General features: G+C 54.7%; 1 protein-coding gene across 2 annotated transcripts in view; it reads right to left on the bottom strand.

The window, feature by feature from the left end:
* COL13A1 (collagen type XIII alpha 1 chain) overlaps positions 1–25954 on the bottom strand; it is a 139378-nt gene that overhangs the window by 100258 nt on the left and 13166 nt on the right. For both annotated transcript variants that reach the window (XM_080640098.1, XM_080640097.1), the window contains exon 2: positions 21593–21662. In XM_080640098.1, the coding sequence (XP_080496224.1) occupies positions 21593–21662 (70 nt within the window). The remainder of the gene's footprint in view (positions 1–21592; positions 21663–25954) is intronic.

Raw genomic sequence — 25954 nt, 5'->3', positions numbered from 1 at the left:
TGCACACTCCATTAGGCATCGAGCCCACAACCTGGGCATATACCCTGACCAGGACCGAACTGTGACCTCCTGATTCATAGGTCAATGCTCAACCACTGAGCCATGCCGGCCAGGCAGATCTACTTTCTTTGGGATTCCCAGAATGGAGCCCAGGCCTCCAGAGCCAAACGACTACAGACTGTAGATCAACCCAGAAGCTGAGGCCCAATTCCATTTACCTCCCCAGCGCTGTTGTCCCTGAGAGTCTGGACACCCCTCCCTCCAGTTTGTATTCACCCGGCATACGCACTTCGTAGATTCAAGCATCCGTTAAGGCAGGCAAGGCTTGGTTGGCCATGACCTCCCTGACCATCAGCTGAATCCTCTGGCAGTTTGTGCAGCCTGACTGATCTGCTGAGACCTAGGGGCCCGTCTCCTGCAGTGACACAGTGGACGGTGGAGGAGATGAACCCACCAGCCACCATTTCTTTGCAGGAGGCTTTTGGTCACAGGCTCTGCAGCTGGAGAACATAAACAATTTAATCTTACTGCATTTCTGCAGCCCAGTCACAGGGAGGATTGAACCTTGCTTGGTCCAGCTCATATATGTGCAGACCCAAGGAACATAAAGGCCTCTGCTCTGGTGTAAATGCTGCTACCCAACTGCTGCTGGGTCCCTGTCTGAAACCCTCGCACAGGAGGGCCCAGTGGGCTTGTCAGGGAGCTGCGTTCTTTCCTCCCCAAAGGAACAAACCCTGAGTGAAGCAGACACTGGCGGCCTGGCGCACACTGCGGTCAGTATCTGGGCAGCCACAGCCTGTCCTGACTGCAGGAGGCAGGTGTAAAGATGACTATGGTCTCATGGAAAGCCAGCATTCACAGTGGGGATAATGTTAGTGCCCAAGTAAGCATAAGCTGATGAGACGGGGAGTGGGGCTGAGAGGCCAGTCCGAGAGATGCAGCCCTGAGGGGGTAGCTACAGAATATGGACATCGCGTGGCGACTGAGTGTGGACTGGTTCTGGTTCCTGCTATTGACAGCAGCCAGTGAGCTTCTCATGACACCAATCTGACCAGGGCAGGGCTCTGCTCAGTACCCTTTGGTGGCTCCCCATTGCTTTCCAGATAAAGAACAAAACCTTAACGTGGTCTACAAAGCCCCATGTGTTCCAGTTCCTGCTGACCTTCTGAACCTGGTCCCCTCCCACCCTCTCCCCCATGCTCCCCGCTCGGGCCACAATGCTCTTCCTTCTGTCCTTCATGCTTCCCGCATGCCTTTCCACCTCGGAGTCCTCGCACATGCTGTTCCCTTTGCCTGAAGTGCTCTCCCTCTTTGCCCGGCCAGTTTCCACTCCTTAAGGATAACTCCCCCAGGGGAGCCTTCCTGAAACTCCCTGACCCTCATGATTTTTTTCTAGCTTTCCATGGGATTCTGTGTCTATTTCCCTATGGTAGGGCTGCTCACCATTGCAATTTACATTTGCTGGTATGATTGATGGCGCTCCTCTCCCTTGCTCTGTGAGGGCGTGCCCAGCACCTAGCAGAGGCCTCCCTTAGAGTGAGTGCTCAATAATACAAGTGGAATGCAGATATAAATGAGTAAATAAAAGGATGCTATTGTGATTTTGTGCAAGGCAATTCTCTGGGCCTGATACCTCAAATGATGATTTGTAGAGTGTCTTCTCCACGCCAGATGCTGGGGAGGGTAGAGAGCTGGCTAACTAGAGGGGAGATAGGCGTGCAAAGAAGTCACGATAGCACAGGATCAGGTGATGCTGGCTGGGGGTACAGGCTGGCTCTGAGGAAGCGTTGAGCAGAGGCATTTGGTGGGGATGGCCTGGGGCTGGGAGGACTTCCCTGAGATGGCAACTAAAGCCCCCTCCGACGGGTAAGCGAGAGTTAACAGGCAGAGATGGAGAGAGGGCGTCCTGGCAGAGGGCAGAGCAGGGCAGGGTGCAGCAGGGAGGGACTCCTAGGACAGCTGAGCTACAGCGAGGCCAGGAGCTGTGCCGGGGAGAGGGAAGAGACAGCCAGATGGGCCCAGTTAGACTTCCTTGTGAAGGCGCTGGCGCCACTGTGGGGTTTCAGGCAGAGGGGCGGCAGGGGCCTGTCTCCCTGGGTAAAAGGAGAGACTGGGGCCCCTCCAGCTCAGGCGCCTGAGGTATGAAACCCACGGGACAGAGGAACATGGGCTGGGGTAGGAAGGTCCCAGTCTTTGTTGCCAGCAGAAGCCTCACGGGACTGGTTTCCTCCCTGACGTCAACTTAAAGGTCACACAGATCCCAGGTTTGCTCGCAGGAGCCACTTAGGGCTCGCATTTTATGCTCTTACTCAGCCCCCTTTGGGATCCAATGACATTCCCAGGCTAGGCCACCTCGTGGGGTAACCAACCCTGAGCCCCAGAGGCGCTGTAAGAAGCAGGACTTCCTTTAATTTGTCCTAAACTTACCTCGCTCAAGTTTCAGAGTGGGGGCATCATCCTAGGATTTCGGAGTGAGTGGAGACGGAATGCACCCGGCACTGCCGCAGCGGGAAGGGGAACTCAGGACATCCTTGACTCCGGGGGCCGGGGCCGCTGCATCTCATCAGCCCCCCAGTAGTATTCCCACCGCAGCAGCACAGACAGGCTGTCCCTTCCTCCCCCCAAACCCAAGTCCCTCTCTGTGCCGGACTAGGCACACTGGGGAGGCAGGAGCTGAGGAGCAAGAAGTGAAACTAGGCCATTCAGCGGACTGCTTCCTCTAGCACATAGAGACCACAGCTGGGGTGTGTGTAAATGACATGTAAATGACAGGACTCCTAAGTCACCAGGCTCCTTCAGTGCCGCTGACTGTCCCTCCAGCCTCTGCTTCCAGTCCTGGCCCCATCCCGCCAGGAAACCTGCCCCCACCAGCACCTCGGGTTGAAGCCATTCTGCAGCTTCAGCCCCTTCAGAGCCCTGACCAGGCCAGGGCTTCAGTTAAAACGCTCCAAGTCCTACTTGGCTTCTCTCCGTCTCTCGCCCCGACAGCAGTCCATCAACAAGGCCTGCCAGCGTCACTTCTGAACATGCCCCAAGCCAGTCACCATCGCCTCTCACCTGGACACTCCCACAGGCTCTTTTCTCCTGCCCCTCTGCCCCCCACCCACCCCAGCCGACAACCCATTCTCAGCCTGCACCAAGAGGAATGTAAAAGGTAATCTGAGCATGCGGCTTTCCCTCTTAAAACCCTCCAGTAGCCTCCTGGTTCCCTGAGGGCAACATTTACAAACCCCACAGGCCAGAGTCATGGGAGGCACCACAGAGCTGGCCCAGGACCTCTCTCCTCTCTCCCTTCCCCTCATTCCATCAGGCCACTCGGACCTCCTTTCTCTTCTTCATGCTCGTTCCCACCTCAAGGCCTTTGCACCCTCTTGCTGACTGGAATGCTCATTCTCTATCCTCTGTTTTAATTATTTAATCAATGTATCTAATAGACACTTTATAGTGCTTTATGGTATGCCAGGCTTAACTCTTCAAGTTGTATATAATTTATTAACTCTGTGCATGGTTGGCTCACTCAGCGAGGCTGCCATAGCCCCATTTTACAGATGCGGTAGCTGAGGCCCGGAAAGGCAGGGCCACTCAGTGTGTCCAAGAGCTGGGGCTCACCAGCATCTTCCAGGGCAGTTCTGAAGCCTTTAGGAAGGCCTGTATCCAACTGGGCACCCGTGCCCTGTGCAACCACATCTTACTTAATTGATAGGTTCTTGGAACTTTGGTGAAACAATGGATTACAAAACCAGCTGAGGCTCAGAGAGGTTAAGCTGCTTGCCCATTGAAACACAGCTGGATCCCAAAACTCAGCCAGCAGACCATCCTGCCACTGGTCAGTAAAGACATGGCTAGGTGACCCTGAAAGTGCCTCTTGCTGTCTCTGTGTCTTAGACTCTGTCTGTGAAGCCCAAGTTCTTACTGGATCCTGTCTAGGTCTGTCTGGCTTTCACATTGGGAAGGGAAGGGAAAGGAAGGGAAGGGAAGAGTGCGGCCCCTTGCAATATGAGGAAGTGGCTGCCTAGATGCCTTGGAGCAAGGGCAGATCCCACACTGCCCTGGGCATCGTGGATGGAGTGTAACCAATCCAGGGGAACCCAGTCCACAAGGCCCTGGCCTCCTGCGCTGGCTGGATGACCAAGACCAGGAATAAAGGAAGGCTGGAGTTTCCCAAGGCCAAGAAAATGACTCATACCCACAGGGGATTTTTAGGTGGACAAATGCTGTAACATCCAGCCCCACTGCAGAGCTGCTAAAACGAGCATTAGAAATGGGTTTCCAGCCCAAGTTTCCTTTGGATAACAAGACCTGGTTTCTTCTCTGTATGTCTATTTCTTTGTCTTTTTAAATATTTTTTTAGCAGAATCTTTGAGACTGTTGTTCTACGGAAACATGATCCTACTGTGTAGGTGTCCATTCCACAAGGGGGTGGGCACGGAGGATGGAGGAGAAGTGAGAGTCAAGGCCGATTTCTAACTCTCGAGGGACCCCGTCCCCCCAATAGAAGTAAGGAGAAGGAAAGGGAGAAGCTTGTAGGGCACAGAAAAGACCAGCTCTGACTTCATCCCTAGATATAGCTGTACGGGGGGTGGTGGCTCCAGGGGCCAATCAACTCAAGGGAGGCGGTGGCATCTTGTGTCCTGTCGGAAGGACAGGCTCTCTCATGAACAGATGAATCCGAACCACTCGCCCAGCCTGGCCTGAGCTCTTGACCTCGGGAGGCATCGGGGCGTGGCGTTGGGCGGCACTGGCCACTGGGCTGTCTTACATCCCCCTGCCTTGCCTTGGTTTCCATAAAACTCCTGCCTCCCTGAGACACAGTAGTGGCTCTGGGATCCTTTTGGGGGACACGGCATGGTGGAAAGACCCCGGCCATTCCCCATCTGGCTGTGCAGGTTGGAGCAAGTTCCTTTTTCCCTCTGAGGGCCTCATTTTTCCCAACGGCAAAATGAACAGATTGGATAACACCAGAGGACTTTGCATCTTGCTCCTAGAGTTCTGAGGTGCCTAGAGGGGGACACCAGTGGGACACACCCTGGGCGCTGAGCCCCCCCATCCCACAGGAGGGCTCTGCTTTTACACGGGCTGCATGGAAGATCCCCTGCAAAGAAAGGGTCTGCCACTGCCCAAGGGGACCTCTGCTGCCCCTTCGCTGTTGCAGTCTGGATTTGGCAGCTGTAAGGAGGGGGCACGTGACCCCTTCCGTCCCTGCAGGACTGGGGTAGGGAAGGCAGGCACTTGTCCTCGTTTCTGGTCAGGAGCCAGAAGGAGGCCACCATCTCTCCTTAGCGTACAGGAGCCTCACTCCTCCTCTCTCAGTGCCTGGCTCGCTCCTCCTTGCTCCCCAGCTACATCGGGGAATGCCTGCCAGATGCCAGCATGATAATTGTCAGGAATGGGAGCTGGATTCTTCCAGAGCCAAAGAGACTGTCCAAAGTCAAGTTCTGTCTCATGCTTGGTAGAGAAGAGGCAAAGGGCTGAGAAAGAATGACCCGTGTCTGCAAAAAATCAGGCCCGCTGGGCACCGTGGACCATACAACCTCCATTAGGCAAAAGGGCCCTTTTATCCAGAATACCACGTTTTCGGGAGAAAGGGGCAGGTGATCTCAAAAAGTATCATAGCAGAGGCTTCCTCCTCCTGCTGTTGTTTCTCGGAGCCAGAGCACATCCAGCCCGTGACTCACTCACCTCTGTCATCCCGTTCTCTGGGATCAAAGCAGAGCATGGAGCCCCGGTCAGTGCCTCTGAGGGCCGGCCGGCGAGGAGAGACGCAGCCAGGGGGCTGTTGCCAAATATTTGGAACAAGAGGGATGCGGAGGCCCACCAATCAGAACCAACACAGCGTGAGGAGTGGGTCAGGCCACCGTGGAATGTGGGTGCGGCCACAATGTCCGGGCTCAGGAGCTCCATGAGGGAAAGGCACCTGGTCCTCAGCTAAAAGGGAACCGAAGAGGACGTGCAGGCTGCCAAGGCCCTTGGGCCCTGGGCATTCCTGAGCCTGGACGTGCAGCCTGAAGAGCCCTCTGTGCCAGCGCGTGGGCAGCGCTGGGAGCACACGGCCGTTCTGCCCTCCAGCGGTCTGGGACCTGCACCCCCTCCCCGCTGGCCTGTCACGGTGTGCTGGGCCCCTGGACACAGCTTGTAACTCTGTGGGGAACTGGCATCTACTTAAAACTGGCCACCTGTGGGGCATGTCCTACTGTTCCATGCCAGGCTGGCTCATGGTGCTTTCTCCCCACTGGGGCCAGAGCCCTCTGCCCAGGAGCCCTCTGCTGGAGGCCTCTGCCCAGGCTCCACCTTCATCCCAGCCCCTAGGAGCCTCCCTGGGCCTCCACTGGGTGGAGGAGCTGAACCTGCCCAGTCATCTCCTCCTCCTTTTGTCGTTCTCCTGCCCCGTCGGAGACATTCCTGCAATGCCTTGCCTGCCATATCTGCCACACATGGACTTGCCTGCCATACCTGCCACACACGGACAGATGGCAAAGACTTTGTGTGTGTGTGTGTGTGTGTGTGTGTGTGTGTGTGTGTTTGGGAGGGGAGGGTGTTGGGGAGGAAGCATCAGGCTGAAATGAGTGTGTGAAGTGAGCTGAAAAGAATGACAGGCAGGCCCTGGACTAGCCCTGCTGCCACTCAGCTACTGGAGGGTCTGACCCTCCTGTAATGCCCTCCCCTGCCTGCCTGCCCCACCAACCTCTGCCACCCCGCCCCCTCTTTTTTTTTTTTTAAATATATTTTATTGATTTTTTACAGAGAGGAAGGAAGAGGGACAGAGAGTTAGAAACATCGATGAGAGAGAAACATCGATCAGCTGCCTCTTGCACACCTCCCACTGGGGATGTGCCCGCAACCAAGTCACATGCCCTTTGACCGGAATCGAACCTGGGACCCTTCAGTCCGCAGGCCGACGCTCTATCCACTGAGCCAAACCGGTTTTGGCAACCCCGCCCCCTCTTGCAGAGCCACTGCCTCTGTGCTGGGGGTCTCTGCTGCTTCTCTCCATGGCCCCTGGAGCTGGTGCCTTCCGTACAAATGCCAGCCTTGCAGGCCCCATCTTGGTTCCTGCTTTGATTGTGGCCCACCCCACAGGAGCTGGGGCACCAGGACTGCACATGGACTGCCCCGGGCAAGGCACCCCCCTGCCACCACCTGCAGACCTGCCCCCACCCTGGTCCTCGGACTCTGCTGTCGCCCCTGCTTTCCCTGTGGCTTCCTTGCCCTGGGCTGTGAGTCCCTCCTAGCTTCCCGAGGACAGGCCTGGCACAGAGCGGGACTCAGGAATTGTTTGCTGGGTCAGTCAGTTGATGAAAGTGGCAGAGACAGACAGAGGGAGGGAGAGTGCGTCTACGTTCTGACACTGGCTCTGGTTTGCTCCGAGTCAGACTGCTTGGGTTTAAATAATTCTGGCGCCAGCACCCACTAGCTCTGTGGCCTTGGCCACATCACATAACCTCTCCGGGTCTCAGTCTTCTGATATGCAAAGTGAAGATAATAATAGTATCTGCCACATGAGGTAATTATGAGTATTAAATGAGATAATGCAAGAAAGTGCAGATAACGGCACCTGGCACAGAGTCAGCCCTCCCTGCATGTAGCTGTGATTATCACTGCTCACTAATGTCCTCCAGACCAGCATCACGGTCACTGCCAAGCCTTCCGCTTGGGCCCTGGGGCTCCTCCAGCTAAGGTAGGCTGTGCCGTGCAGGGTGTACATTGGAAGACGGTTTTCCGAAAGTACCTGCTGATGTTTCGGAGCTGGTTTTAAGTCCCAACCCTGCCCCTTCCTAACCTGTATCCTTGACTGAAGGATTGAGTGTCTGGGTCCTTATCAGGAAACCGAGTGACAAGGATGAACTGAGGCCTGTGAGGTGCGGAGCGGGCAATCATGCTAGCTGCCAGCAGAGACCATCGGTTGTCTTGACGGTGGCACAGGAACCCACCAAGGAGAAACTGAGGTGAGCCTGGGAGCAGGGCAGCACGAGGGGATGGGTGGCCAGGGTGCCTCCAGGAGGAGCTGAGAGCTGTGTTCTTGTGCCCAGCATGCCCACCTTCTAGTCCTTTGTAAGGGTCAGGGGCCCTTGCTGTTTACTGCCCCCTCCCTCCAAGCGGCACGCAGGTGGCAGGACTTGCTTTTGGGACCCTTCAGGGGTAGAGCGGGTAGAGATAGACCAGGATATCCTCCACTGAGTCCGGAGCAGAACGCCCTTCTGCCCTCGGCAGCCTGCGCCAGGCTCCCAGCTCCGCAGTGCATATGGGACCAGGGCTCCCCATGTGCATTGTGTGGGTACCTCCAGCCTGGGTGCCCCCAGAAGACTCTCCAACAAGATGCACCCGTGCCCGCTCTCCGCCCTGAGCAGTGAGCTCCGCAGCCAGCCAGCTCCATGTAAGGCTTTTCTTCTCTAAGGCCACAGCCTCAGAGCTTCCCTCTCCCATGCCCCGCCCCCTCCCCCCAAGGGCCCTCAGCACTTCCCCAGGGACATCCTGCAACCCCATTGCCCAACCCCCAGCTTGTCCGAAGTAGAGCCCTGCCTCCTTCCTCCCCATCTGCTCTGTGCCCAGGGCACAGGTGCTGGCACTCAGAGCCTTGGGCTTGAGTCCTGGCTCTGGCTCTTAGCCATGGACATTGGGCGATCCTTGAACATCTCTGAGCCTCAGTTTCCTCATCTTTGAAATGGGGATAACCACAGCCCTACATCACAGGATGCTTGATGGGGATATAAGCCATATTGTATGTAAAGCATGAGGATGACACCATCTCTTAATATAAATACAAGCCATGATTGCCCTTTCTGTCCAGCGCAGCCATCAGGTAAGCCACGATGGGCACGTACAAGTACATCCAAAAGCTATGGAGGAAGACGCAGTTTGATATCATGTGCTTTCCTCTTAGGGTGTGCTGCCGGCGGTACTGCCAGATCTCTGCTCTTCACCTGGCCTCATAAAGCTGGGATGCAAGGCCACGCATATATCAGATTCGTGAGCACAGTGGTGACCGCAAACGCCCTGTTCCTAAGGGTGCGACCTACGGCAAGCCTGTCCATCATGGTGGTAACCAGCTAAAGTTTGCTGGAAGCCTTCAGCCTGTTGCCGAGCAGTCAGCTGGATGCCCCCGGGAGGCCCTGAGAGTCCCAAATTCTAACTGGTTTGGTGAAGTTCAACATGCAGATTCTTTGAGGTTATCCTCATGGATCCATTCCATAAAGCCATCAGACATCCTGACACCCAGTGGGTCACCAAGCCGTCCGCAAGCTCAGGGAGGTGTGAGGGCTGACCTCTGCAGGCTGCGAGAGCCCTGCCCTTGGAAAGGCCCAAGTCCCATGACGCTATTGGTGGTTCGCTGTGCAGCGTAGAGAAGGTGCAATACTCTCCAGTTACCACTGATGGATGCTTGTAAAGTTTTACCTAGCAAACAGTTTAGGACAGTCATGGCTGCTTTACAAAAAAAGTGCATCCCACGACCACGGTCACTCATCGGGGCTCGCAGGCTCGCACTGCCTTGCGTCCCCGCTTGCCCACACCTACCAGGTGGCCAACACTTGCCAATGAAACCTCGTCCACATGCTACTCTACGCCGCCTCTCAGCAGAACTCAGCCCCTCCTCCTGGCTCCTCTGCTTGACTGAGTTCCTGCTCTACCCTGCAGGGAGCACAGCTGGCTGCTGTCACACCTGTTCGGAGAAACCTTCCGTGGCATCTTCAGGGCGGTGTTCAATGCTGTTCATGGTCTGTTTCCCGCACCCCCAACTTTTCATCCCCGACTTCTCTCTGACAACATCCCTCCATGTGAGCTTGCTGTAGCCATTCTAGATGATTTCTTCTCTCCCAGAGTGAGGAGGAGTAAGAAAGCACATTCCTTAGGTCCCTATACTTTTATCACACTGTTTCCTTTGCTTACAATGTCCTTATGGAAGTATTCCGTTCCTGGCGTCTTAACTTGTCTTTCGAGGTCTGCTTCAAATGCCACTTCGCCCACGAAGCCTTTCCTGACTCCTCCCTTCTAAAGCAATCACTCCTTCTCTTGCATTTCCCAGATGTGATGCCCTGCTTTGGCTTAGCTCTTACCTAGCTCTGGATAGGAGGGACTGTGTCTGATGCTCCTTGTACCCTCACGGCACTGAGCATGGGCCTGGAGCTGCTGTTAACCCATGAAGGGCCCAGGTCACATGTCAACATAGTGTACAGGCAGCCTGGAGCCCTGAAGAGCACACAGCCAGCTCAGAGTCTGGCCACTGGTCCCTGGTCTGCCTCTGCTGGGTTGGGATAAGGGGGTGGGAGGTGGGGGTTCGCTTTGGCCATAGTTTCTGTCCTCATGGGGCAGGTGCCAAGGAAAAGGCTCTGACAGATACGTGTGTGATACACACATGTGGAGCCATCACAAGAGTGGGTAATCCTTCCAGGAGCTGGGGAGTCTCTCCTGGCCTCTCTGAGGCTGGAAGCTGGACGGACAGGAGGAAATGAACACACAGCCTGTGCTGCCGTGTACTGCGAGTCCACCCAGACAGACAGCTGTCCCTTGTTGATGGGAGTTCCTGCAAAATTCAGAGTCACTCCCAACCCCACCAACAGCTGCTGCACACATGGCCCCTTCCCCTCGCAGGGCCCAGAGTGAGGCCGGGTGCCTGCCTCCGAGTGGATAGAGGGCACAGACATGACCTTTAAGGAAAGTCCCACGCCCAGCGGCTCCTGCTCCAGGCTGTGGCTGGAGACAGTGGAGTGCAGGGAGGGTGAGTCTTTCTTCATAAACCAGGGTTCCAAGGCCCGCGGACCCTGAGCATCAGCAGCGATCTCAAACATCCCCTCCAAGGAGCCAGCCATCGCCCCACTTGTAATTAACACTCCCTCCCCCACAGTCCATGGCCCTGCATCCATATCGTACAGCCCTCAACGCATCCTACCTTCTATTACATAACGGGACTGTGGGCAAGTCTAATTCCTCTCCCTCTAATGGCTTTCATTTATATCCTACCCAGCAGTTGACCAAGAACTTTTGCAATAACCCTGTAAGACATGTATGCGTAAGAGATGAGCTCATGGAAACTCAGAGAGGTTAAGCGGCTTTTCCCATGTCGAAAGCCACACATGGAGAGCTGGGAGGCCAGCTCTGAGGGTAGGCGTGCATCTCGCCTATTTTGCATCTCCTGCAGGGCATTACTGAGTGTAGAGACATCCAGGATTTTTCATGGAGTTGGAATGACTTAGCCTCTGACAGGGCAGAGATGGAGGTGAGAGGAAGTCAACGCCCCCTGAGCCTAAGCTATTTCCCTGTTGCATTGGGTGGCACAAACCGGTACCTCTTCCGGATCTCTCATGGCTGGATGCATCGGGGTGAGGGCTGTACTTCTCCTCACAACCCATTTCACCAGAAGCCCCTTTCGTCATTATGACAACTAACAAACCGTTTTGAGCCAAGTACGTGTCAGGTCCAATAAGGTGGGTACTGTCATAACCCCTCACTTCACACCAGGTCAGGAGAGTCGTTCATCCACACTCCCATGACTAATAAGGAGAAGATTGGGATTCCTGGGATTTGACCCAGGATTGCTGGGAGTCAGACTTGTAACTGCTGGGTTAGCCAGCCTCTCCTCGGGCAGGTCAAGCGGGTACCACTGCTACGGAAGCTGGGCAATCATACCTCCCTGCAGACAGCCCAGCCCTGCCCAGGACCACCTGCCTGTAGGGGAGTCAGAGACATAAGAGCAGATCCTAAACAAGACAAGACTGTGGACAGTAGATACATAGCTTGTTTCCTTGAATCCTCACCTCTGGCCTTTCGGCGGGCACTAGCTCCTGCAGCTCACAGTGGTGCTCAGAGAAGTTAGGGACCTTGCAGGGCTATCAGCCCTCAATGCCTGGCTGTTGCTCCCTCACTGTGGGGCCAAACAGCCCTTGGAGCACAACTCTGAGGGAGCTCAGAGAAAGGGCCACCAGCCATACCTGGGAGTCATGGGAAACGCTGCAGAGGTGGTGACACTGAGCAGGGCAGAGGAGGGGAAAGTAGGCACCCCAGTGTCAGGAGGGGGCTGGGAGTTGAAGTCCAGCCCGGCAGGGTTGGCCTCCCTGGGTCCTCATAGGGCTGGCACTACTGCTGGCCGCCCAGAGGTGGCTGAAGGCCCCATACATGGGATCTAAGCTCCAGGCAATTACACACCTTTGTTGTTGGTGGTGGGGGGTGCCAATTGGGTACTATAGAGTCAGGCCCGGAGGCTGGCTCAACATGCTCTCATCCAAAGCATCCTCTAATCAACTTCAGAATTAAAAATGCTTTATGTTGAAATATTTTACACATTCAAAAAGGTACCATGTATATATATTTTAATAATATAATGTATTATTCAACAATAAAAAAGAATAAAACACTGGTACATGCTACAGCATGGGTGAACCTGAAAACATGACACAGCCCACAGACATGAAAGATCAGTGGTTGCCTGGGGCTGGGAGGGTTGGGGGAAATGGAGGATGACTGCTAAAGGGCATGGATTTTTTTGAATGGTGAAAATTCTCTGATTTTGATGATGGTCATACAACTCTGAGTATACTAGAAATCATCAAATTGTATACTTAAAATGGATGAATTTTATATGAAATTATATCTCAGTACAGTCGTTACAAAAAATATAATGGCCCTAGCTGAGTGGTTCAGTTGGTTGGAGTGTCATTCCATACACCAAAAGGTTGTAGGTTTAATCCCTGGTCAGAGTATGTACAGGAGGCAATCGATAGATGTCTCTCTCCCTCCCCCCCCCTCTCTCTTTCTCACTATCTCTCTCTCTCTGAAACCAATAAGACATATCATCGGATGAGGATAAAAAAATGAACTTGGCATACCCATCATCCAGCTTAATAGCAATACAGTCAACCCCTCAGGGACCCCAATCTCTACCTCAACCCTGCTCCCCACTGAATCTGATGTTTATCACTCCCATGCATTTCTTCATATACTTATTGCTTTTGCATATATTTCCTGAACAATGTGTCATGTTGTTTTATGTGTTTCTAACGTTATATATATTAATTGTATTGTAAAAATTAATTGTAATTCGCTTTTTTCTCCCCATAGGATGAGATTCACCCATAGTATAGCTTGGTTTGAGGTCCAGTTCATCTGTGACGATGGTGTATGGCATTTCATTGAGGGAAGTACCTCGATTTAATGTCCACATGTCTCTACTCTTCTACTGGCAGATATTTAGGCTTTCTTTCCTTTTCTCGGTAACACACAGAACTGCGGTGAACACGCTTCCCCTCATGCACGTGAGTGTGTGCCCAGGAGGGGGCTTTGTTGGGGGCCATCCCACTCTTTCCCAGAGATGTCCCACATTATTCTTTAAAGTCTCTTCTCCTTACATGTGAGAAAACAGAGGCCCCGAGAGAGGACAGTGCCCTGCTCAGAGCCCTCAGGGCCTGGGACCGGTTCCCAGTCTGGGGCTTCTGGCCCCAGCACTCTGCCTTTCCGGAACCCTCCGTTTCCTTATTTTTATTTCTCTACAAATCCCAGTGACCACCCGGGTGGGCCTTATCAGCACCGATCTAGGAGAAACACATTATCAGCAGTGTCCAGGAGGCTGGGGATCTGGAAGTGCTTTCGGGAGGAAACGGGAAGAAATTATTAACTTGAGAGAATTCCCCAGGAGGCTGTGAAGTGGGGAGCGGAGGGCCTTGAGGAAGAGGCCCTTCCAGGGCGGGGGCGGGGTGGGGGGAGGTGTCTGGGGGCAGCTGTGGTCACTGCAGACCTGCTCACACTAGCTCTCGACCCCTCCCCACAAGAACTGAGTGCTTCCTTATGCCCAGGGTCCTCTGGGGAAGCAGGATGCCTGAAATAGGACCACAGAGGACACAGGACATGCCTTCATTTGGAGGCCAGGGTCCGAGCTTCTGACTGGCTATCTGATTTCCAGGGCACACCATCCCTACACCGGTCTGTCTGTGGCTCCCTCCCCTACAGCCTCTCTGCTCCAAATACCGTCACCAGCACACAGGCATCACCAGGTACCACAGGTGTCACCAGGCATCACCAGGTACCACAGGTATCACCAGGCACCACAGGCATCACCAAGCATCACAGGCATCACCAGGCACCACAGGCATCACCAGGCACCACAGGCATCACCAGGCATCACAGGCATCACCAGGTACCACAGGCATCACCAGGCATCACAGGCATCACAGGCGTCACCAGGCATCACAGGCATCACCAGGCATCACAGGCATCACCAGGCACCACAGGCATCACCAGGCATCACAGGCATCACCAGGTACCACCAGGCACCACAGGCATCACCAGGCACCACAGGCATCACCAGGCATCACAGGCATCACCAGGTACCACAGGTATCACCAGGCACCACAGGCATCACCAGGCACCACAGGCATCACCAGGCACCACAGGCGTCACCAGGTACCACAGGCATCACCAAGCATCACAGGTATCACCAAGCATCACAGGCGTCACCAGGCATCACAGGCGTCACCAGGCATCACAGGTGTCACCAAGCACCACAGGCGTCACCAAGCATCACAGGTGTCACCAGGCATCACAGGCATCACCAGGCACCACAGGTGTCACTCTGCACGCAGAAGGGATCATACCCGGCAGGCGGGGGAGGCCTGAAGGGGCAGCAGACCGCATTAGGGATTTGAACTCTATCCTAAGTGTGATGGAAAGTGCTGACATGCTTTAACTACGGTTATGCATTAATTTTAATAAGGCCACCTGGCTTCTGGATGAAGAAGAGATTGTGGGAGGCCCGTTAGGGGCTGCTCATGTGAATAAGGTGGGGGATGGTGGCAGCCTGAACAAGAGTGACGGTGGTGAAGATGGAGGGAATCGGCGCAGTGGGATCAGTGGGGCTGGGTGATTGATGGGACGTGAGGACAAAGGCGGCATGGGCAGACACCCAGGTCCCAGCTCAGTGCTGGGCCCATGTGGTGATGGTGCCATTCCCCAGGACATGGAATGCTGGGAAAGGGTCAGGTGTGGGAGGCAGACGCTGGCTTCAGCGCATGCGCTTTGAGGGTGGGCAGTCTGTGAGGCTGCCCAGTGTGGTTCGTAGGTGGAGAAGGTTCTTCCCGGCTGGAAACCCACAAAAGCTCTTCTCTGTAAGAGCCTCATTCTGAGCTTTGCTGTCAAGCGCCTATAGAATCGAAATCAAATGGTTTATGATCGTGGCCAGGGAGAAACCTTTGCAGGTGTACACATTTTGGTCTGTTTTCACTTCTCATTTGAAGACAAATTACTTGTCCCAGTAGGTGGTTTTGCCTGGATTATACATTGAGCACACACGAGGCATTCTGTTAGCATGGTAACCAAACTGCAGAACTACTGAAAATGGCTGTGGGAGGAGAGGAGGGCGGAAGAGCTGCAGGGACGCTGTAGTAGGCCTTGCGGGGGTGGGGGAAGGGAGGGGAAGGTGTGAAACAGAACACAGATATCAGAACAGCATGAGCGACTGTGACAGGTGACACATCAGTGTGTGGGCAGGGCAGGTGAGTAGCCCAATTTTACAGGAAGAAAAGGAGTACAATGTAGTGGGAGACTGGCCACAGACTGGACTAGAGAGACAAACATGGGCTGATTATTGGGTGGGGGGGTGAATGAACACTAGGGAGTCATGGATGGCTCTTGAGCAGAGGAGTGGAATCGACAGGACCCAGCAGCTGATGAAGTGCAGTGGGTGAGGGAGAAGGAGACACTGATGGGCTGGTGCCTGGGTGTCTGGGAGGTCAGATGGGCCATGAGACAGGACTGCAGAGTCAGGAGGAAGCGGTGGGGTGGGAATGAAGCTGACACAGCACGTGAAAGCCCATCCCTCTGGCTGAAGCAAAATAAGGGCGAGCCGGCATTGAATGGTAGGGTCTCTTCCAGGCTGGGTGCACTTTAAGGAGCATCCAGGAACGACTCAGAATTACCCCAACGATTATTTGCACGTAGAGTTTCTGAGGTACCTGAAAACAGTCTTTCTTTGGATTAAATGTTCTCCCTAAAACAGCCATCAGCTCTGCAATCTTTTTCTTTATTAGTGGCACCAGGGACACTTTGTTCTGCAGTCTCCCTTTTCTGGGTTAGCTGAGTCTGAAATAAGGAGAACCACAAAGAAGCGGGGGCTGTGGCTCTGCTCCGCTGAGCCCAGGGGAGGCGGGAGGGGCCCAGCTGGGGACAGAAGCTCTGGCCACGGGCCCTGCCCATGTAAATGCAATGAGGCTGCTGGGGGCAAAAACGGGTGCCAGGGCAAACAGGGCACGGCTAGACAAAGGCAGGGCTTCAGGACGTGCGGACACCAGCTCTCACCACGTACGGAAAATAACCAAGCCCCGAGAGGCAGTTCCCGCACGAACGTAAATGGAAACACATGAGAAAATAGAGCCCTGTTCATGGAATCTCAGACGTTTTTGTTGCTGCAAGGGGCTTTCGCCTCTCCCAGCCATTGTCCACATCACTGCTGGTTCTGGCTCTAGAATACAAATTGGACCGGGTCCTATCCCTATTCCCCGAACCTTCTCTGATGCAACATCACCTCCTGTGGGGTGACAGAGCCAGGGCACAAGCATCGCTGCCCACTGCTAGGCATTCGCAGTGCAAATCATTCAGTGGTTGTGCCTCAGAATCCAACTCAGCACAGCCCTCCGGGTAGCCATTACCAACCAATCATGCTCAGGGCGAACCCTTTGCCTCCCTTTGAATGGAGGGCGCTGAGCCGGAACTTCTTGGCCCGACCCTCGGCTGTCTTTCCCACCCTGATTTCCCATCACTGCTTCTGTGCCCACTTCAACTGCTCGCCCGCCCCAGGTAGACCTGCCCTTTTCTCACTCCCAGAGCCTTGTCCGGGCCAGTGCCTCACCGGGAGGGCCTCTATGCAGACTGTGAGCTGTCCCTAGGTATCTGTCCTCCCACTTCCCAGAGTAACTAAGTTATACCTGGACATGGGGCCACCCAGCAAAAAACACCTCCTGGCTCCCTGGGATCTGGGGGGACCATGTGACTAAGTGCTGGCCGTGGGATATGAGCAGAAGTGATGCATGACAGGTTGTTTTCCTTCAAGTTTTACTCTCAGGGTTTGGGCATGAATTCTCCTGCCCCGCCCCCCGCCCCTTTCCATGCTGGCCAGGGGGACGGTGAGAATGAAGCAGTGACAGGAGCCCAGAGACGGAAGCCACCTGGCGACGATGGCAGGGCCACCCCCGCTTCCCTGGACCACTGTCTTCCAGCCTGCAAGGAAGGGACCTCCCTCCTCCCTTGTTGGAGTCCTGTATTTGGGGTCTAGAGTTAGGGTGGCAGCTGTGTCTATGCCTCCACCTGCTTCCCTGTTCCTTATCTCCAGCCTCTAGTGCCACCTCCTCAGGGACATTTTCCCAGAGGGCCAAGCTCCTCTGGAATCCCTGGCACTTCATCTGCACCTCTCGTTAGCACACCGTAAATCAGGGGTGGGCAAACTTTTTGACTCGAGGGCCACAATGGGTTCTTAAACTGGACCGAGGGCCGGAACAAAAGCATGGATGGAGTGTTTGTGTGAACTAATATAAATTCAAAGTAAAGGAGCGGAGGGGAGAGCAAGAGAACCGGATAGAACAGCCGGATCTGGCCCGCGGGCCGTAGTTTGCCCAAGGCTGCCCTAAATCATGGTTGTGGCCTCTCCCACCAGACTGGCAAAGGCACTACGCACAGGCCTGACCAGGTCACCCCTCCCCCACTATGGTCGTCCAACCTCTTGGCCTGGTGGTCAGTGTGTGACACTGACCTAGTCCTCCCCTTATGATGAAGCCCAGACAGTGGAGGAACCTGCTCCCGCAGCTCGGCTGGTCCTGGCTCCCTCCCTGTGTACCACGTAGCATCCCTCACACTGCCGGCCCCACCCAGCCCCAGCGTGGCGGCCCTGAAGTGGCCGCTTCCTTGCTGCCTGGAGCCTACATTGTCCTGCTACTCCTCTGTTACTAAGAACAGGGAGAGAGAATGGGAGAGTTTCCCTGATCTCTGTGTTCCTTTCAAGTGGCCTAGGAAGTCCCACGGTCTGTATATCTGTTCCCAACGCCCTTCTGTCCTGCCAGGCCATATGCTTTGCAAACGGCCCACACCTATTCCTCTGAACTTCTGGCAGCAGTGACCCTCCTAACGAGGCCCGACCTTTGGCATCCGGTCCCGGCCTCCAGGCCTCCAGGCCTCCAGGCCCATCATCCCCTGGAGCAGTGCATGCAGCCAGAAGCAGGATACAGCCAGATTTCAGCCAGTACGTGGCTATTTTGGGACAGGGAGGATCCTGGGAGGATGCTGGCAAGGTCAGAGTAGAAAGGGAAGGAGGTGGGTTTTCTGCCCACGATTATGTGTCCCAAGCCCTTTGGATGCCACCCAGGGCCCAAGGCTGCCACAAGGAAGAACACACCCACCACAGACTCCCACCTCAGCCCAGCGGGTCTCAGAGGCAAACTGGGGCAGGCCTGGGCTTGGGGCTCCGGCTCCAATCTCAGTGGCCACAGTGGGCAGGAAGAGTGTGTGCTTATTTGCTGTGTCTCAACAGCTGTGATTTCAGCCTCAGGCAAGACTCAGAGCAGTCTCCAAGTGGGCGAGGCATCAGAAACCAACCGGAGGAGAGATGGAGAACACAAGAAAGAATCCAATCACCCAGGGATGGGTCTTGATCGGTTATGGAACATTCCTTGAGCATCTAGTAGGCATGGGGCACAATATGAGATGCTGGCAAGACAAAAGGAATGATGCTTTGACTCTGACTGTGGCACTTACAGTTGCCTACATCCTTCTGTAAGTATCAGGTGCTCTAAAGTGGTTACACTCTGACCCCTGACTAAGGAAATACTCGGAGGGGCAGGCTTTCGGTGCACGAGTGAGAGTGGTGTTTTACCCAGGAGTTTGGGGATTTGCAAACATTTCAGGATGTCAGAACTCCACTCTGCCGGTTTGGAGAAGTGCTCAGTACTACGCCCAGCACACAATTGGTGCTCAATTAGGGGCAATGGCAACTGCTATTTCTCATAACAGGTTGGCAGCCACATGCCCGTAGGCTTCAGTGGGTGAGAAGCCCCGGGTTGGGCAGAGGGGGCAGGTCCAGGGACATAGCAGGACCTAGCCCATCCTAGCAGATGCGTTTACTCCGGGGCTCTATTGTCTGAGCGCCTGTGCAGCCCTTCCGGAACTTCGCTCCTTCCTATTTTGCCTCAATTTGGGGTCTTGTCTTAAATGCCCTGGATGTTAACTGCCTGGCTCTGGTCTGTACTTCAGGCCAAACTGCCCTCTGGGGAATTCTCTAACACCCTGGACACCCCTTCTGGAACCCCCTGCTCTCTCTCCTCCCATCTCCTGGCCACCTCATTCCCTGCTGGTGGCCCCTCCCACAGAGGACCTGCATCAAGCCTCCCCTCCCCACCCCCACCCCCCCGCTGTGTCCCTTCACCCCTCCTCCCCACCACCTCTGAGCTGCCCCTGCTGCCTCTCTGCTTTCTCCTCCCCACCCAAGAGCCCTGGGTCCCACACAAACTCTCTTCTTCCAAATCCTTCCTCCCTCCTACCACATCTTCCCTGGCTCCCAGCCTCCCAGGACCACCAGAGCCAGACTCTCCCAAGCACAAAATGGATATCTGTTGGTTAGGCACCCACCCTGACATGGGCAGGGCATATGAAGCCCAATCAGGCAGGGAGGAGAGAAGGGTAAGCCTCTGTTTTGCCACAGATGTGCAGCCCACATTGCCCCCAGCATCAGGATATGGTGCTTCATAGGGATTTCTGAGAATCTTTAAAGTGCAAGAGGGATTGAGGGGGACAATAATTGTGCTTGGTAGGAGTCAGGAAAGGTACTAAATACTTCCCACCATTATCTCTCTGAATCGACACCATATACCTGCAGGTGGGTTTTATCCCCATTTTCCACAGGAGACAACCAAAGCAGAGAGAGGGTAAACAATGCTCTGAAAGCCACACGGCTGACAAACGTAGAGCTGAAATGCAAACCCGCGTCTTCATGGCTCCAAACCTCCTGCCCCTCCCCAACATTCTATACTCGGAGCAAAAAGACCAACTTTAATTGACCAGAGTTACAGAGATGACAGACACGAAGATTTGAAACGTGCGCTGCCCTCGAAACCCTGATGCTACCCACAGCCGCTCTGCCCGGCCTGTCACCCCAGCCTTGCCTTCATCTCATCTCATTAATCTTGGCATTCGTCTCCCCAAAGCTTTCCCAGATCCCAGGGCTCAATCTCCTGGGCCCTGAGGGAGGGAGGGAGCTTCCCAGGGCTTCTGGACACCCTTTTAATTAACCCAGATGACCCTCTTCTGATGAGGGCCAGCTGAATTGCATCACGATGCCACCATCTCCTGTGGCAGCCCCCCCTGCACTGTGACTCCCACCTTGGCCCACTCATGCTCCAGCAAATGCTGTCCCTTCACTTCCCATATGCTCAATACATGCTGGCCTCTCTCCACTGGCTTGGGGACCATGGGTGAGGGCCACTGGGGCTCCTCGGCCCCTCTGTCCATGGAGGGCCTGCCAGAGAGCTCAGTTAATGTCCTGCCAATGCCACCTGCCCATGGTGGCATCAAGGGGCCACCTTCTGAGCTGGCAGAGGTCCAGAGTAGAGTGGTGGGTTGGGGGCTGCGCAGGTCCTCTGCCCTCCATCAAACCTGTCTTCACCAGCTTGCAAATCACTGAGTCAATTTGGAAGGCCCCTGTGATGACTTGATTATTTTCTCCCCCAACCCTTTTTTGGAACTTTCTTCCTCATCCCCCAAAAGTGCCCATTCCAGTTACCATGGAACAATGAAACTTGCTTGTCTGTCATTCTCATGGCTTAATAATAATGGTCAGCAACATAGAAGAGTCCAGATGAACTAACTTATCGTTATGATTAACTGTTTGCAATGAAACTGAACCCAACACACAGCACGGCGCTCAGCACAGAGCAGGGACTCGGTACATCGCTGCGACCAGATGAACAGGCGCGGCGAGGAGCGGGTCGCTCTATGCAGAGGAACACGCACTAGCAGAGGTGCCCTCGGAGGTGACCCACCCACACAGGGCTAGTAAATGCAGGAGCAGAATCTGAATCCAGATTGGCCTGGTTAACTCAGTTGCACCGCATCACCTTGACCTTGAGCAGTGTGCACGAGTGCGTTTGTGCAGGCCGTCTCCATACCACACAGCACAAAGCACCCTAAGCCCACGCGCGAGGGCAGGGAAGTCTTACAATCGGGGCACTTCACTCATTCCAGTAACAAACACTTTTGTATGCCTACTATGTGTCAGGAGTTGGAGGCGTAATAGTGACCATGATGAGCCTGGTCCCTGCCCTCTTGGGCTTCTCTTCAACGCTGCATTGCCCTTCAGAGTTTGCAAAACGTAGTCGTGCCCATTATCTTGTCTGATTTCACAACTTGGTGCATATAGCGAAGGCCCATAGAAGCGTTCATGAATGAATGAATGAATGATGGATAGGGGATGGGTGGGCCGATCAATGAGTAGAGGAAAGGCAATACCACAGATATTGCCATTCCATCTTTCAAATGAAAAGTGATGCCCCGAGCAGGGTGTGGCCAGAGCACAACCTCCTAGGGGTCCTCTGGTGTGTGTCCCCGTCCTAGTCACCGTTCGCAGGCTCCTTACCTGGTGGGCAATGACACCCTGGAGACGTCTTCGGGGCTTCTCGGCGCCTCCGAGAGTGGAGCTTCCATTTCTGCACAAGAAGACAGAGGAGAGGAGTCACTGGGAGTCCTGATGACCAAGCCCTGGGACTCGTCTGTGGGCTGGCGCGGTGGGGGTGTGGGAGAAGGGCCCCTGGGGGCTGGCAGGAGGGCTGTTCCTGGATCAAAGACTGGCCACCGGACGTCTGGGTAATAAGAAGCAGACGGAAAGGTCCCGTCTAGCTAATTTCAGTGTCTGATGTCTTTGGAGTGCTCTTAAAGAAATTAACCCGGATCACAGGACCCTGTAAACCAGCTGTGGCCTTCCTGCACTGCTCACTCATGGACACCATGGCCTGCTTCTCTCGGCTCTCTGCTATTTGGTTCCTGGCTAGTCTGGGCTCCTGTTGGATCCGGGGCAGGGACAGTGACTTGTTCTTCTTGTGTCCTTCTCAAGCCAGGCCCAGGCAGGAGTGGTGGGTTGGAGGCTGGGCAGGTCTGCCCTCCATCAAACCTCTCCCTCACCAGCTTGCAAATCACTGAGCTAACCTGGAAGGCCCCAAAGAGGTGGCGACAAGTAGAGTGGGGCACCTCCTGCCCACAGGAGCTGCCATTCCCCTGGTCGTAAACAGACACGCACACGCCCAGGAGCACCGGTGCCTGGGTGCTCACGCTGTCAGCGTGGTGTGCTGAGTGCCTCAGCCCTCACAACCACCCTGGGTGGGGGCTGCACGCACAGAGGTTAACAGGCATGCTTCCGGGCCAGACTGCCTGGTGCAGCCCTCGGGCCGTGAGCTGCTAACAGTCCCTACCGCACCAGGTTACTGAGAGGATAGAAAAGGTCGATGTATAGAAAGAAAAGCCCTCAATACATGTCAGCTATTGTTGCACTCATGTTACAGGTGAGGAGCCTGAAGCACAGACGGCAGACTGTAACCTGGCCAAGGTCAGGGGAGGAGCAAGGCTGGGATTTGAACCCACACTCTCTGAAGCTAGTGCAGCAGTTAGAAGCTGGTAGCCCCAGAGCCAAATTGGCTCTTAGATGTATTTTAATTGGTTCCCACAGATATTTTTTTCATTGAATTTGTTGCCAATATTTTGAAGAGGTTGATTTTACATGCACATCTGCATTTCTAATTTCTCTGGAAAAACTGGAAGATCTGGCCGCATGGGGCCTGCACGATGACTGATTCTGATTGACAGTGTCCAGTAGTCCCTGACATGTGGACCAGTTAGGGTGCCAGCTGGCCCCCACCAGCAGCTCTCCAGCACTTAACTACTGTGTAGTCTGCCACTCGGGTGGGCCAGGAGGGACGTAAAAAAAGGTCGAGTGGGAGGTGTAGTGGGATGAGGCGTCACCTCTGGTTGGTGGTAGAGAGGGAAGGTCGGGAAAGCTTCATGGTGATTCGCAGCAAACTCATGTCTGCTCAGCCCCGATCTATATTGGCACTGAGATGGGTGCTTTATACAGAGAATCACATCTATTTTTCACAATCTAACAAATTTAACAGTGAACTCATTTTTTTCCTTAAGGAAATGGAGACTCAGAGAGGCTGAGTGACTTGTTGAAGGTCACACAGCTAGTACGTGATGGATCTGGGGCAAGAATCAGGCTTTTTGGTGCAAAGTCCATGCCACCCTGCTGGAGAAAGGTGTGCACAAATGCCCCTGGGAGAGGGAGCACAGCGACAGGCAGGGTGAGGACGCTGAGGGAGGAAGGGGGCAGAGAGACAGGAAGGGGAGGGAGGGAGGAAGTCTCAAAGAGGAGCCCCTCACTCAGAAAGGGAGACTGGTCCATAAATGTTGTGGATGGATGGTGAGTCTCGGCCACAGGTGGGCACAGCATGGCTACTGGGCAAACAAGTGCCCTCCCAGGACAAAGTCTGGTGAAAGGCCCCGCGATGCCCAGCCCTGAGCCCAGCTCACCAACACCTGTTCCATCGGGACCACACCTATCGACTTCCCTTCCCACCAATGACCTTGGGCTCTTGGAGACTTATTGGTGGCGGTTCCTGGCGCACAGTAGGTGTGTGACAGAAGTCTGCTAAGTGACAAGGCCATTCAGTGACTGACAAGCCCAAGCCAGCTGAGTGTGCAGCATTCTGGCTGCAGGTTGCAACCACTAGGGTTGTCACTCACTCAACAGCAGCAAGAGGCCAAGCGCGGGCTGAGCCCTGGAGATGGAGCCGGATAGAAGGCTGGAGGCTGAGGTTCCTCTCTGGAGGCTGTCACCGTCATCATGCAACTGAGAGACACAGGGGTCTGCGGTGTGGCATGGCAGGATGAGAAGGGGAAGGATGTGCAGGGGGAAGAATGCACAGGGCACAAATGGACCTGGTGGGAGAGGGTAGGACCAGGCTCTGCCATGGCTGCCAAGATGCCCCCATGGGGACAGGACAGGGGCAAAAGCAGGCTTGTGGGAAGATAACAAGCTGAGCTAGAGGGCTGCCCTGTGGAGGAGTCCAGATGGGCAGGGCTGTGTGGTTCTGGAGCTCCGGAGAGAGGCCTGGGATAGAAAGGCGGATCGGGAGCCAGGGACACCATCAAGAGGGAAGGAGACAGCCCAACCGGTGTGACTCAGTGGTTGAGTGTCGACCTATGAACCAGGAGGTCATGGTTCCATTCCCGGTCAGGGAATATGCCGGGGTTGTGGGCTCGATCCCCAGTGTGGAGTGTGCAGGAGGCAGCCAGTCAATGATTCTCTCTCATCATTGATGTTTCTCTTTCTCCCTCTCCCTTCCTCTCTGAAATCAATAAAAATAACTAAGAAAAAAAAAAGAGGGGAAGGAGACATCTGACAGAGATGGGAAACTGGCTGCAGTCAGGGTGTGGGTGGGTTTTCTTGGCCTGTGCAGTGTTTATTTTTGAAAAGCATTATATCCCAACATCGCCACACCCCTTCCAGAGCCTGGGCTTCCATTCCGCCCACTGACCCTCTCTGCAGCTCACTCCTGCCAGCGCCTCAACCCTGGGATCCCTCCCGCCTGCGGGCCCCTTTTCACTGTCCTTCACCCACCACATTTCACGTCCCTCCTTGCTCAGTGTCAGTGATTACAATCACTCTCCTGGCTACAGCCCGGGCTGCCAGCATACCCTTCCCTTTAGCACATTGTCCTGGCTAAGCCACAAACCTGGTAGATTGGATGTTTCCACGCACCCCACGCTGGTACCCACGCAGCAGAAGGAAGCCAGGAGGGTGCACGACCGTGGTGACCGGCTTCACTTTAATCAGGATCATTATCTCAGAGCAAAGCCCAGCCAGCCTGTTGTGATGCGCTAGTTCCTCATCTTCCTGTCCTAGTCGTTCTCACACCTCCTCTCCCCAACCCCAACACGCTGTCACCTGGTGACCTGGAGAAAACAGAAGCCACCACCACACACACCTGCCCATCTGCCCCTGTGCGGGCACACTCCCTTCTCTCCTCTTGCCTGTCTGCCTCTGTTCCCAGATAAGGCCAACCCCCTACCTGCTCAGCAGGTCCTCCCCCTCCTCCTGCTCCAGGGCATCTCAGCAGCAAGTCTCCCTCCCACTGCCCATCTGTTGCCTCCCTGGGACTGGAAATGTTTTCTGCAGGGGGCCAGCTAGTGACTATGTCAGGCCCTGTGAGCCATGCAGTCTCCATCACAACCACTCAACTCTCTGTGTAGGCGAAAAGCAGCTAAGGACAGCTCGAAAGCAACGCAAGCAAGACTGTGCTCCCATAAACATGTATTCACGAAAACAGGCTTCGAGTGGGATTAAGCGATCCTTCGTGAAGGACTCCTGATGTACATCACTGTGCAAGCACGCTGTTGATCCTCCCATCACAAAAAAAGAGACAAGATAAGAAAAGTCCTCTCTTGGTCAAGTTTTTTTTTTTTTTTTTTTTTTCCTAGAAAAACTCCCTGATGGACAGTGTAGCCTCCTGTTCCCTCCTGGACTGCTCCTATCAACTCTGACCTTCCCTGCCCCCAAGAGGTCCTCCTTGTGCCCAGTGGGCAGCCCCCACCTCATCTCAGCATCTGCTCACTCCTCCTTCCCCTTGACAACTTTCTTCCCTGGGCTCCTAGGACGCCACTCTGCTCCTTTCAGTGTCCTGGGCTGGCTCCTTCTTACCTACTTGACTCGTAATGTTGGAGAGCCGCAGGGCCCAGTCTCACCACTTTCCCTCTGCACTGCTCCTTGGGGCTGTCGCTAGTCTTACGGCTTCAGCACCGATGTACGTGGCCATGCCCTGCTCCTTGCACCTCTAACCCGGACCTTCCTCCAGATGCACTGATCCAGCTGGCCACTTGACATCTCCACGGGTAGGCATCCCTAAATCTGCCCAGCAAATCTGAGCTTCCCTTCTTCCCAGCCTGCCCC

This window comes from Plecotus auritus (assembly GCF_963455305.1).
Source record: "Plecotus auritus genome assembly, chromosome: 9".
NCBI classification, from domain to species: Eukaryota; Metazoa; Chordata; class Mammalia; order Chiroptera; family Vespertilionidae; genus Plecotus; species Plecotus auritus.
This window is presented reverse-complemented; position numbering and strand designations above follow the sequence as displayed.